Source organism: Astatotilapia calliptera, chromosome 10 (genome assembly GCF_964374335.1).
Source record: "Astatotilapia calliptera chromosome 10, fAstCal68.1, whole genome shotgun sequence".
Classification (NCBI taxonomy): domain Eukaryota; kingdom Metazoa; phylum Chordata; class Actinopteri; order Cichliformes; family Cichlidae; genus Astatotilapia; species Astatotilapia calliptera.
The window spans coordinates 13,598,577-13,612,446 of NC_137431.1; the positions used below are offsets into that span (position 1 = coordinate 13,598,577).

Here is a 13,870-nt window from a genome sequence, read left to right on the forward strand (position 1 = left end):
AATGCTACTCCTTTGGCTGAAAAAATAAATAAAATTAATTAAATAAACATTACCCATACGAGAATAATTTAACCGATAAAATTAGAAAAAAACATAAAAAAGGTTCAGTTCACAAAAACTCATTGATAGAAAAATCCTCATACATACCTCTGGGGTGCAGACTCTTAAAGCGGAATATCCAAAATGCTTTTTTTCTGGATAAAGTTAATATTACCACCTCTTTGGTTTAGTTTAATGGCTTCAATGCATAGAAACAATAATGGTGAATTTGGATGTTTATCATTGAAGTGTCTTGCAACAGGGCTGGTTAGATCAAGCCTTTTGATCGAACATCTGTGTTCATTAATTCGATCTTTCAGAGGGCAGGATGTTTCTGCTATATTCATTTTATTGCATAGGCACTGTATCATGTAGATTACATTTTCAGTTCTGCATGTGATAAGTATCCGAAACTACACAAGGACTGGACTAAAAATCAGTGGCAGCAGGTCTTATGAAGAGATGAAATCAAATTCGATATTCTATTTAGTTCAGATCATCAATATGTATGGACGAGGTTAGAATTGTACAAACTCTATTTTTGCTTTTTACACTGGATTTTCATGCGAGTTCCTGATTTTCACTAGCAAAATATGAAGAAATAAGGGTTGTCATGAACTTTTGCACAGTATTGTGTAACTGTGAAATATTGGTCAACTGTTTTTCTCAGTCATTTTTTGTAAAAGTGTACAGTATTAAAGACACGCCACCTTCAGTCATCCTTATGCCAAAGGCATAATTATCTCTACTTCCTGCAGTAGGAGTCACGTTGCAGGTTGACACAGGTGATTTTCATAACTATGATATCAGGCATTCACAGAAAGGTTAACCTTAACTTCCAGTTGGAGGTGCAACTAACATCCAGTCATGCACAAAGAAAGTCACGCAGAAAAAAATATCCAGTAATAACTACTGTAACATTACCAATTAGAAAACGTTAGCATACTTCTTCATAAGTCCTCTTAAGTCACCTGCCAAGCAGAGCGATATTGTCATTTAAGAAATTTTGTCCAGCACTTTCTGTTCTCTACCAGCTGATGGGAAACTTCATCACTTTACCAGTTCTTCAATGTAGCGGTGAGTTAATCTCTTTTAAGGAAAAGAAACTCCAGCTAGCTGCTGCTGCTGCTCAATGGTGGGAAATCTTGAAAATGACATAAATGTACTACAAGACATATGCAGTAAAGTTTGAGAATAACACACAGGAAATTTTACATTTTCAACACTGTTGAACAAAGTAAGTAACCACCACACTGTTGGACAATAAAAGTCTGAGTTTATTTGCTCTTCACTTCCATTCCACATATCAAAAAACCATGTTGGAAAATTATTTTCTAACATTCATGAAATTGAACCAAGCTGCTCCATGAAATGACCGATAACACATAACTTTTAGAACTGTCATGAGGTTTAAACTTTGGCAAATATCGTATAATAGAGACACAGAGAAATGAGCTGAAAGATTTCCAAACAAAAGTGTTGATACATATACGTTTTTTTTGCATTTATAGTGTTTGAGCATCAAATCGCTCCCTTTCCAAGGCCTCTGTATCAATTCTAAAGTTTTTTTTCCTAAAACTATCAACTAATCTTTCTATTTACTGAGACTGTAGAGAAAAGTCCAAATACAGGTTTGCATTCAAACAGCTCAGTTTGCTGTAATCTGACTTTATCATAACTAAAAGCTAAGGTATTGAACTGCGGTGTAATAAAATCGAGCTGGATTGGTAATTGTTAATGACACAACTTTTGGCACAACTTTTGTTTGACAGAAATCTCATGAAACCACTGAAGTGACAGATGTGGAAGAATCCATGTTCCCTTTGGGCTCCATGCAAAGACCACAGCACCATTATATTTTGATCCACCCTAAAATTGTTCCATCAGTATTTGGATATGCCGCACTGCTGCCTAGTACACCTATCAATTAGAGATGGCACGATACCACTTTTTTATGTCCGATACCGATACCGATATCATAAATTTGGATATCTGCCGATACCGATATGAATCCGATATAGTGTTTTTTAATCAACAAAACTGTTTTTTAAATATCTTGCTGCATTTTGTATAAGTTCATACTCAAGTTTAAAACAACAACTACACTAAAGCTATTCTGTTATACCTGTATGCAAAAAAAATGTTTCATAGTTCAGCAATACTGATCAATCTAATAAACTTAAACCTACACCATCCTCCCTATTCTGGTATTTTAAAGAGTACTTAGCATAAATATTAAGCAACCTAACTAATAGGGTTCCAACTCCCAGCAACAACAAAAATAAATAAATAAAAAATAGGGAACCACCCCTCACGCTCCACCTCATGATGCTTAATCGACGTAATCAACCTTAATTTGATGCAGTGTGAAAAAAATGCACAGAAATCAATTATTTTTCAAGAAATATTAAATAGATTCAACATCTTTCTTCAACAAAATTGCAGACTGCACAGATGGTACCTTCCCAAAGGAAAAAGTACTATAGCTTACTAGGGTATATATATTAGACTTAATAGTTACTATATACAGTAATGGACTTCTATTCATTTTGCATCAAATTAAAACTTTGGGTGTCAGATAATTATTTATTAAAAGCTTGACATTTTAAATGAGAATAAGAAAGAAAAGTATGTCTTTGTGCCCCCTTTTCCCTGTTAATGCCCTATCGGCCCCCCTGGCTAAACTTTGCTAGATCCGCCCCTGCACAGTTACCAGCGTCAGCTACGTAGAAAAAGATCCTGGAGTAGAAAGTAAGATTAAATACATTCTAACAACAGCTGATCAAGCTTAAACGTGCTTCTGTTGTTCAGCCGCTGGTTTCCTCTTTCTGGTGCAAAGTGGGCCAAAAGCAAACTAGAGACACGGACTCACGACAGAAAAGCCGATCAGCTGATCGTTAAGCAGTTTCATGATTGAAGTAGCAGCAAGAAGAGGCAGTCGCTCCATATATCGTTTGTTAAGCTTAACGCAGGAATGCTTTACAAACATTCAGAGATGGACTTACACACTTGCTTTACTTCTCTCGGGGATAACTTTGTCGGAGATGAAATGCCGGGTTGCTAGCGAAGCTCCAAATGCTATCCAGAGCACCAACAGGTCCCGCATGCCACAGCCGCTCTATCACGTGAGGCATACTGCTCAGACGTGCTAACGTTCTGAGGTGAGTTACGGCGTGTTGCAAGTTTTGTGAGGTGCTTTCGTGATATTTAATGGATCGGATTACATTTTTTATTTTTCTCCGATATCCGATCCAGTAATTTAGGTCAGTATCGGACCGATACCGATACGTAATATCGGATCGGTCCATCTCTACTATCAATACCACCTTAACAATTAAAATAAAAATTAAAAAAATCATGTTCCCTTACAAAAAAAAAAAAAAAAAAACTCCATAAGGAACCATATACAAAGAACAAATGAGCATAATTATATCAAGAAAAACACATTTAAAAACAGAAAAATTGCCAAAACTCAATTCTTTTGAAGTTCAAAACTTCATAATATTTAATAAACTTAAATAACAGTTTCCTGCCTTCTGTCACAAACTTCAGGGAACTCTATTCGTAGAGCTACAGTACATTTGTTACATGTCACATTGTGCTGTTGCATTCAAAGGTGGTCGGGAATAACTAATAATGCTCATATAAATAAAATCATGGGCATCCTACACTTATTAAGAAAGCATCAAAATCCACAAAGTTTTGTGGAACTTCAAAATGTTACCAACAGTTTCCATTTCATGGCAATCTGACTGTTGGGCTCAATTATGAACACTTCATAGAACCAAAACTCAAGCAGATGGAGTCAGTGGACGAGCTGATAAACGTCACGTCTGTAACATATTAAAATAGACCGCTTTTATTCCTAAAGGTTTATTAAGGCACACTATTCACCAACTAGCTTCACCAACAGATTTTTGCTTATTAACCAAGACATTTTAGCAGAGCAGCAGTAAGGTTTCTAACTCATGGGCAATAATTAATTGAATGTTTTGTCAACGTCACAAATAAATTAATATGACAATGAAATACTTTAACCCGCGCTTGCACACTCAACAAATGTACCAGTGCAGTTATAGAATAAAACTCCAATAAATCCATTTACATTTAGAAAAAAGGGGCCAGTCTCCATCAGTGTTTAAACACAATACTTTTTATGAAATGTGTCATGTATGGCAATGAAAAATGTGCAGTTTTTTTTGTTGTTATTGTTGTTTGTCTAATTTAATGGAGGGAGCCGCTTTGATGTGTATATTAAGAGTAACGGCTCCTGCTATTATACAGTACCACATGCTTAGGGAGAGCATTGGCTTTCACATCCTTTTTTTTGGCAGATCCACTGGATACTCGCTTTGGTTTATGAGGCCTAAAATATTTCATGTTAGTGGAGTTTTCTTTCTTCACCTAAAGAGGAAATCTGTCTACTGCAGAAGTCATTTTGAAACAAAGCCTTTGTCCTAGAGTTGCCTTTAACCACGTTACATATTTATCCTTTTGTAAGGCTGGGAAACATTTTTCTCCACATACTGTTTGACAGTAACTATATTCTAGGATGCATTTGACCTACTCAAACTCAAAGCTCAATTATATACAGTTCACAAAACTTGAGCCTGGCATGTTTGCAGTCTTTAGAAAGTTTAGGAAACTCCACATAGACCTAAAAAAAGTTTAAAGAAGTTTTGGTTTTGCAACCAGCTGACTCACTGGTGAGTCAGCTGGTTTTCAACTGGTTTTCAACTGGTTCTCATTGGCTTTAATGAGTCAAAGGCAAAGTTGCTTGACGGAAATTGCTAAAGGCCAAAATGATTAAGCACAATGCTGCTGCAGGGAATTTGTATCACGATCAGATTTTCCTAATTCCCAGACACACAGAATAAAAATAGGACATTGACCTCGTATCCTCAGTACGCAGGAGTTTAAGAGCTAGAGAAAAGGTACAGTGTTGAATTTCCTCTGGAGGACATACAGCATACTGTATGGTTCTATGTGACAAGTGCAGTTAATATATCCTTCAGCAGCTCAATAATTTAACATTTTCACCTTCATTCTTGACACATTTGACTCTAAAGTGTTTTTTTAACTGGAGTGTAAAACATTACCTTTGCTCTAGAACACCTTCAGGTGTTTCCATCCACCGGATAATCATAAACTCATTAAACGACGATTCATTTAACCTCTGCACTAAGAACATAATGAGTTACCCATTTTCCAGTGTCTTTGTCCCGGGTGTTATCTGAACGGCTGGTAGAATTTGCGCAGTTCATCCCAGAAAAACAACGAAAGAATGGTGTGTGGACCGAGTCGGAAATAAGACGCTCCCAGGCCTTTGTAAAGCCCCGTCAATCCCTCCTTCTTCAGGGTTTTGGAAAAGCAGTCAGTAAATCCTTTATAGAGCTGACCCTAAAAAACAAGAGAGTGATTGTTCTTGTTCTACACCCACCTTGTATTTTTGTTCAAGCAATCTTTCTTGTCTAAACCTGGAGCCAAGTGACCAACAATTTCTCCCACACAAATGGGAGATGACACAATGAGGGATTCACAGAGGATGAATACAATGAAAACATATCAACCACGCCGTGAGCTAGGATCTTCCCTTCACTTCATACTTCCCCAGTCTGGCCCCTGTGCTCACCTTGCCCAAATGATCCACGGGCTGGTTGTAGAGCCGCGTGCTCACCACATCAAAAGGAGTCATAGCCAGCACCACCACCACACTACTGATCATGCCGGCGCTGAGGGCCACCAGCCAGCTGTTCACTGGAAACACCTTGGCAACAGAAGAAAATAATATTACAGGATGGACAGGTTTAGAGAGCGTGCACACGTGGGCCTGCGGTTGCAGTAGAAGTAGAGGAATAAGTCATTATCAAGATAGCAGCATGTGTGCAGCCACTTCTAATTTTAACTCCTCATAATTGCACGGTTACGTGCAGCGAACCAGAGGAAGGAGGCTCTATTATTATCGAGGTCATTCCATCTCAAGTTACCGTGCACCTTCCGCTTCACCTGCTAATACAGCCCAACGTTTGGATATATGAAATTTTATTTGTTTAACACATATTGTAATTTAAAAATCATCCGTCGATACATTTCAAAGTTTTGTCACACTTTGAAATCCGAGGCAATCTTTAACACGAGTTTCTCGAAAACAGTTAAAGACAAAAGCCTGACATTTTCACTTGTCTTTCTTACCATCCAATATAATAAAGCTATTACAGTCCCATATTTAAGCACACCCTTTAAACAAATATCTAGAAACTATTTGATGTTTCAAGCTGAAATTTCTGGACTCCCCAAAGATATCCCCTTATTTGGTATTTGATGATGATGGAAGAGAGAGCTGTCAATGCATAGTGTCAGCCCGGCTGTAGCACAACCCATATGATGGAGGGAGCTTTGCACAACACCTTGCAATGTCCTGACTCAAAATCTAGCATGTCAGCATTTTTTTTTTAACTCTACGGCAATAATTTTGTCTCTTCTATTTTTTGACAAATCCAAAACCGCATGCACCGCTTCAGTTCCCACCACCTGTTTGAAATCATTAGCCAATTTGTCCATCCTTATGAAGCACACTGTGAAAGACGGAAAGCACGACTCACTGACGAGGACAGGAAAGAAAGACAATATATTGCCCAATGACCACAATAACACCCAAATTAGTCATAGAAGTTCAGCTATCGCTCTTGATTTTATACTTTTTACCAATTTTTTCCATTTTTAGTTATTTTATTCTGGCACAGTTAGTGTGGACCACCCACAATTTTGCTGTACACGTACAATGACAACAAAGGGCAATTTTATTTTCTATTCTAAATACAAAGTTCTTCTTCTTTGGTTTAATAAAGCTAATTATGCATGAGGTAATGGCTGAGATGATGGGAGGTATGTTCAAGTCCACCTCCATTCTTACTCACACAACCAACCAGTTGGGACAGCGTAAAGTAAGTCAGCCAAATCAAGGAAGTAGTAAATTAAAAGTATACACAAATGTAAGGATTTTTGCTAATATAATTTTTTGGGAATTTCTTATTAAGGAACTCTTTTTTTTTTTAAAACTAGAGCTGGGTCACTGATTTACATCATGCAGACTGATGCTCTAGTTACGCAAGCCTTGTGTTTTCAACAGGGGGCCAATAAAAGGTGTCGAATTTCCATCCCAGGGGAGTGGAATACAGAGCGCTTTGTCAGTGTTACAGCGGGCGCTTTAGGAGCCTGTAAACAGCTACTGACTGTAAATCACCTTCTCAAGCCTCTAGTACTGTTTTGGTCTTGTAATTAGACAAGAATGTAAATAAGGAGTGTTCAGATGTGTTACCCAACCGACACTCACTATACAAGCAGACTCTAAAAAACAGTCATGTTTATTTTAAACAGTGTGGACATATGGAAAATATGCACACATGGTGGAGTAGTGAAGAAACAAAACTCCCTCTGTGAGCCGCCTTCTACCTCATTTTCATGTCAAAAGCAAATGAGCCACACACCAACCTGCAGGTCAATGACGAGCTCCTTGGAGGAGGAGAAGGTGGACAGCTGAGCGGCCGACCCCACGCTGACCCTCGGCACTGCAGCGCTAGAGCCCCTCCACAGTCCCAGAATGCCATGATTTCTGTAGATGGCAACCAGGGCGTGGGTCATCCCCTGTGGTGAAGACGAGCAGCATTTTAGGACGCTGTTGATGCCTCCCACTCATATTCGCACATTCACTTTCTCAGGTTACCTGGTGCTTGTACTGATGACCAACAGCGATAGAGGAGGTGGCCTGACTCTGCAGGTGAGTCTTCACCTGTCAGTGGAGACAATTTAAGTTTATCATTGACCACAGGTGAAAGTCACAGTTCACTTTAAGGTCACGCCTGAATAACTTTTCACAAGGTAAGTGGGCAAAGCCAGCTACTGACCAAGTATATGGGGCTGCCCATCACAGCTCCCACCACTCCAGCCATAGCCCCTGCTACTGTGGTTTTGACAGCGTTGACCCTTCCATTGGTGTGGATGTAACCCGAGGACTCTATGATGGCGTACGACCCGAGCCTGACTCCATTCATAAAAAACTGATAGCATAGCCCGGGTACTAATCCTTTCTGTAATCCCACTAGTCCTTCCACTTTGCCGATAGTATAAAAAGCGTGGAAGACGTTGCGATAATACACATGGTAGGATCCGCGGCTCTTTAGCTCTCCCTGAAGTTGCATGCGAGTTTTGACGACCTCCAGCGGGTTGGTGAACACACAAGCGCCGCATGCCGCCACTCCGCTCAGCACGAAATCCATCGCGATAGACCGACCGAGTGACCACCGACGGGCCGACAGATGTACGCTTGAGACCGGCCTCCAGTCTGTCTCGTTCTTCACATCACTGGACGTTTGCTAAGCAGCTACCCCCTCCCACATACTGTACATCCGTACAAACCACGACAGCTGAGTACAATACAAAGAAGACATAAGAGTACTTCAATGCGCCTCGTAATCTCAAAATTTCGATACACGAAATAAGAAAAATCGCTCATCTGCTGAAGGCAGCAACAAAGCAGACATATCCAATTGCGGTATTTAGAGAATTTCAACTTATGCGTGATTTCATTTTATTTCTCTGTTCCGTGAAATCATATTCACCCGTGCTACCAATTCTTTTTTTATACACAACAACAACCATTTGGAGATTTATAAATGCGCAGTGAAATTAAAATAAAATAAATGGACATTAAAAAATATAAACAGAATGCTGTTAAATACCATATTAGTTACCACCATACTTGTTAAATATCTATCCATCAGTTGCATGTTGTTGCCTTGAAATTTCATCGTACACTTTTTCTGGCCCCTAAACATCTCACGTTAGAGATTCTACTGGTGCGTGCTACGTAGTTCATGTAACGCGTCTCTACTCAGCCACTGAATTTGGTCCTTAATCTTTGTGCTCGGTTAACAACAGTCACAATAGACAGACGTGATTGGATCAACGATTGCTGGCGCTAGATTGGATCGACCAGGTGACCAGTTCACCCATTGTTTTGAATTACCTGATGTGATAGTTTTTGGATAAATCCTATCAGAGCTACTTGCATCCAGCCACAATTAAAAGGAAAAAATAAGAACTATTACCTAAGACAGTGTTTCTCAACATATTTCACATTAGAAAAATAAATCACACGGCACACCACCAAACAAAAATGTCACAAAAAGCATGTAATAATTTTTTCCCGCACACGAGGTATAGTGGAACTGGCTCGGTTTGTCCCCACAGTATACCTTTATGCTTTCTTCTGAACACTACTCATGCAAGGGCCTTCATCTGGGTCGGAATTTTCTCCAGGACCCAGGTCAGACGGACTACTTTTTCCTACTTTATCTATTGCTATTATGCACTGCGTCATCTCACAGAATGACTTTTTAATTCTTCGTTTTCTTCTGTTTTACTGCAAGTTGCCAACCCATTTAATTAGAGAAGGTAGTTACACTGCCCTCTAGTGGAAGAGAATGTAATTGTTCTGCCCATTATTCACGCCGATTGCTTACAGTACTAAGGTGGAACCAGATAATCTTCCACGGCACATCTGATCATTTCGCGGAAAGGTGGTTGGGAAACACTGACCTAATACACAGTTAACAGTTAATTTCAGATTTTTTTGTTCAATATGTTGTTGAAGCATCAATTACTTTTTTTTTTAAATAGTATGATGCTACAAGCTTGCCAGTTTCTCCCATTCTTCTTTGCAGAACCTCTGTAAGGACAAGAAAGACATTGTGGACAAAACAAGACACCCCCCATAATCTTTAGTGACAATATTGTAGTTAGTTAAATGGTCTGATTGTTCAAATCTGTATTTTCTTTGATTGTGGTAAAATAATGTGTGCCCCAGTCTCCAAAAATGACATAGTGCAGGAAGCGTAGTTATTCCTCCGTTACACCACAAGAGGGAGTATCCCCTAAAATGAGCAGCTCTAGCGGGAGTAAAGAAGCCAGCCACTACCCATAAGGCAGTGCGCCTATAAGCGTTATGTGAGACTGCAAAAGTGTGTAACGCTGTGCTATGTCCATGTATATATTTGCAGATGCAGTAAAGGCGAACTCACAAAGCCACACTGGTTTCAATTCATTTTAATTCAAGTGTGCAACACCTCTCAAGCTCCATCATGTTTGATGGGGAGTGTTGTTCCACAGCTATTTTGAGATCTCTCCAAAGATGTTCAGTCGGGTTCAAATCTTGGCTCTGGTTGCAAAGTCACTCCTTTGTTATTATTTCTGTGTTTAAGGTGGTTTGAAGATTAACTTTGACCCAGTCTGTGGTCTTTTCCCTTCCTTTTTCCAACCTTGATATTTTTCTCACAGTTCCTGTGGCTAAAAAACAAAAACATACCCACAGAATGATGCTACCATCATTGTAGATGGAGATGTGGTGCTGGGATGATATTGGCCAGGAAAAAGAATTTGATCCTTGTTTCGTCCGACCAGATTTTGTTTATTGTGGTCTGAGAGTCCATCAGTTGCCTTGCAAGGTTCTCCACAGAGCAATGCTGGAGCTCTGTGAGAGTGACCATGAGGTTCTTAGTTGCCTCCCCAATACAGGTCCTTCCTAAAGTCAAAGTCAGCTTTACTGTTAAAAACCATTTGTTCAGGTCATACACAGGAATTTGAAACTGCAGTGCTCCCACAGCCCCCAGTCTTACACTAAAACAACAGAAATCAATCTCAGAGCAATCTACCTCAATTGCTCAGTTTGGCTGGGAGGCCAGTTCTAGAAAAAGACCTAGTGGTTCCAAATTTCTTTCATTTGTGGATGATAGAGGCTACTGTGCTCATTGGGACTTTCGGTGCTGCAGTTTTTTTTTTTTATACAGTTCCCCAGATTAAGGCCTCTATACAATCTTGTCTCTGAGGTCTACAGGCAATTCCTTGGACGTCATGGCTTGGTTGGTGCTCTAACATACACTGTCAATGATAGGACCCCATATAGACAGGTATGTGCATTTACCAACTAATGTTCAACCAACTGAATTTACCACAAGTGGACTCCAGTTAGCTTGTAGAAATAATTGTCAGATGATCCGTATAAACAGGATACATCTAAGTATCATGGCAAAGGCTGTGAACACTTGTGTATGTGTTATATTATTGGCAATAAATCTGTAAGAACTTCAGGCCAACTTTTTTGACTTTATCCTAATGCTTCTTCAAATAGTGTCTATAACTAAGGTCATTGCTCTGGTTAATATCCATGTCTTCAGAACTCAGAAGGTTTATCATACTATAGTATGTCCGATACACCAAACTGAAAGCTGTTTCCCTGAACAGCTACCCTGAGGTACCCCTGAGCAAGGTACCGTCCCTACACACTGCTCCCTGGGCGCCCAGTGGCTGCCCACTGCTTCACTGAGTGAATAGGTTAAATGCAGAGAGGAATTTCCCCACGGGGATCAATAAAGTATAAAAAAAAAACAACTACAAGAAAGGTTTCCATCCATTCTAAATGTACTCTATATTTCCAAAAGTACTTGCTTGTCTGCCTTCACATGCATATAAACTTGAGTGGCATCCCATTGTTAATCTATAGGTTCTATAGGGTTTAATAAGATGTGCCCCACTCTTTGCAGGCATAACAGCTTCAAGTCTTTCTTTCACAAGGTTTAGGAGTGTGTTTATGGGAATTTTTCTGGGAGCATGAAATTATCCAAAATGTCTTGTGAAAGAGTTCCTTTCACTAAAACTAAGGGGCTGAGCCCAACTCCTGAAAAACAATCCTACACCATAATCTCCCCTCCACCAAACTTTACACTCGGCATAATGCATTCTGACAAGTACCGTTCTTATTGCAAACGCTAAACACAGACCTATCCATCAGATTGCTAGACGAAGAAGCATGATTAATCACTCCAGAGAACACATCTCCACTGCTCTAGAGGCCTTTGGCGGCATGCTTTACACCACTGCATCTGAAACGTTGCATTGTGCTTGGTGATATAGCTGCTTCACTATATCACCAGATCTCTTAGATCAGGGGTGTCAAACTCAAACACACATTGGGCCAAAATTCAAAACTGGAACAAAGTCGCGGGCTAACGTTAATATTTATTGAAATATATTTATTCCTCCAGATATGAGAATGAATCTTTTCTTATGGACTCAAACAAGTTTTGCTGAAAATGTGAATATGGAACAAGCAAAGCTTAATACTAAACAATATATATATATATTAGCTGTATAATACCAGTAGGCCAGCTCTAATAGTAATTTGTTATGGCTTTGCGGGCCAAATGTAATTAGGCTGTGGGCCAAATTTGGCCCGCGGGCCAGAGTTTGACACCTATGTCTTAGATCAAGAGATCTTTTGCTTTTAGCCATACCAAGGTCGAGGCTGGTTCATAGGGGCGATCGAGCATTTGCAGTTGTAGCGCCTAAGCTGTGCAATAGTTTACCCCTACACGTCAGACAGGCTCCTACTGTCAATCTTTTTAAATCTTATCTTAATTTGTATTTACTGGCTTTTAATACAGCATCGGAGTTATTTGTTAATTCATATTTGATGTTTGGTATCAATATTATAGGTTATTTTACTAGGTATTTTTTATTCTTGTACAGCACTTTGGTCAACGTTCCTGTTGTAATTAAATGTGCTATATAAATAAATAAATACGGTACTAATGGAAACAGACTCCATGAAGCTCTCTATGCACTGTTCTTGAGCTCATCTGAAGGTTACATAAAGTTTGAAGGTCTGTAGTGATTGACTCTTCAGATAGTTAGTGACTTCTACACAGTATGCACCTCAGCATTCACTGATCCTGCACTGTGATTTTACATGGCCTACCACTTTGTGGCTGAGTTGATGTTTATGCCGATCACATCCACTTTGTTATACCACTAACAGTTGACTGTGGAATATTTAGTAGTGAGGAAATTTTACAACTGGACTTGTTGGACATGTGGCATCCTGTCATGGTATCCCCGCTGGAATTCACTGAGGTCCTGAGAGTGACCCATTTTTTTTAACAAATGCTTTCAGGAGCAGTCTGCACGCCTACGTGACTGATGGAAGGGATTGGAACTCCTGAATTCAATGATTTGGATGGCTGAGTGAACACTTTAGGCAACATATTTAATGACATTAAAGGATGTAAATCCTCTTTTGACTTATATGTTTACATTTTAGAATTTTTGCAGCAAACACAGATTTACCTTTCTGTTAAGGACACTGACCTCACTGTAAAATGTGTGTCATTGAGTTAAAGTTAGAAACACCAGGTAACCAGGGCAGCTCCGCTGAGCTCAATTAGAGATTACTGCGTGAGATAGAACAGTGACTTCCACTGCTGTTTTTAATCACATCTCTGTTTAATCAGATGAAGAACACTTACTGCTCAGCTGCGTGAGGATCACGAATATTCTAACAGCTCCAAAGTGTGTGCACTGCAAATATAATGAGATCTTAACACAAAATTAATTAAATGGTCTTAGTGTAGTATTGAATATTGAATATATAGTAGTTGATCAAATTGTCTCGTGACAGGACAATGGAAGATTGAGCATAAAACCCGGATAAGACGGATGTTTTTCCAGACGATTATCATTTCTGTGACATCAACTTTGATTTCACAGATGAAAACATAGTGGTCAGATCCTCTAGACTGTCACGGTCTTTGGACTAATTTGATTAACCTCCCCGTCTGGGTCGGTGGGTTTGTTTGTTTTTCATCACAGAGCTGGATTAGACGTGACAGTAAAAACGGTTTCACCTCAAACCCTTTTAAATAGGATTTGTGCCGAGGGCGTTTTGATGCACACAGTGAGACTTAAAACAGCCAAACAGGCCCAGAATTTCTGTTATTAC

General features: G+C 39.4%; 1 protein-coding gene across 1 annotated transcript; it reads right to left on the reverse strand.

The window, feature by feature from the left end:
• Positions 1 to 1,295: 1,295 nt before the first annotated feature.
• Positions 1,296 to 8,732, reverse strand: slc25a35 (solute carrier family 25 member 35). Its single transcript, XM_026181801.2, has 5 exons — positions 7,944 to 8,732; positions 7,763 to 7,828; positions 7,531 to 7,683; positions 5,672 to 5,806; positions 1,296 to 5,439 (listed from the first exon to the last, which is right to left on the reverse strand). The coding sequence occupies exons 1-5, from the start codon at positions 8,313 to 8,315 to the stop codon at positions 5,269 to 5,271; spliced, it is 897 nt and encodes a 298-aa protein (XP_026037586.1). The 5' UTR covers positions 8,316 to 8,732; the 3' UTR covers positions 1,296 to 5,268.
• Positions 8,733 to 13,870: the final 5,138 nt, after the last annotated feature.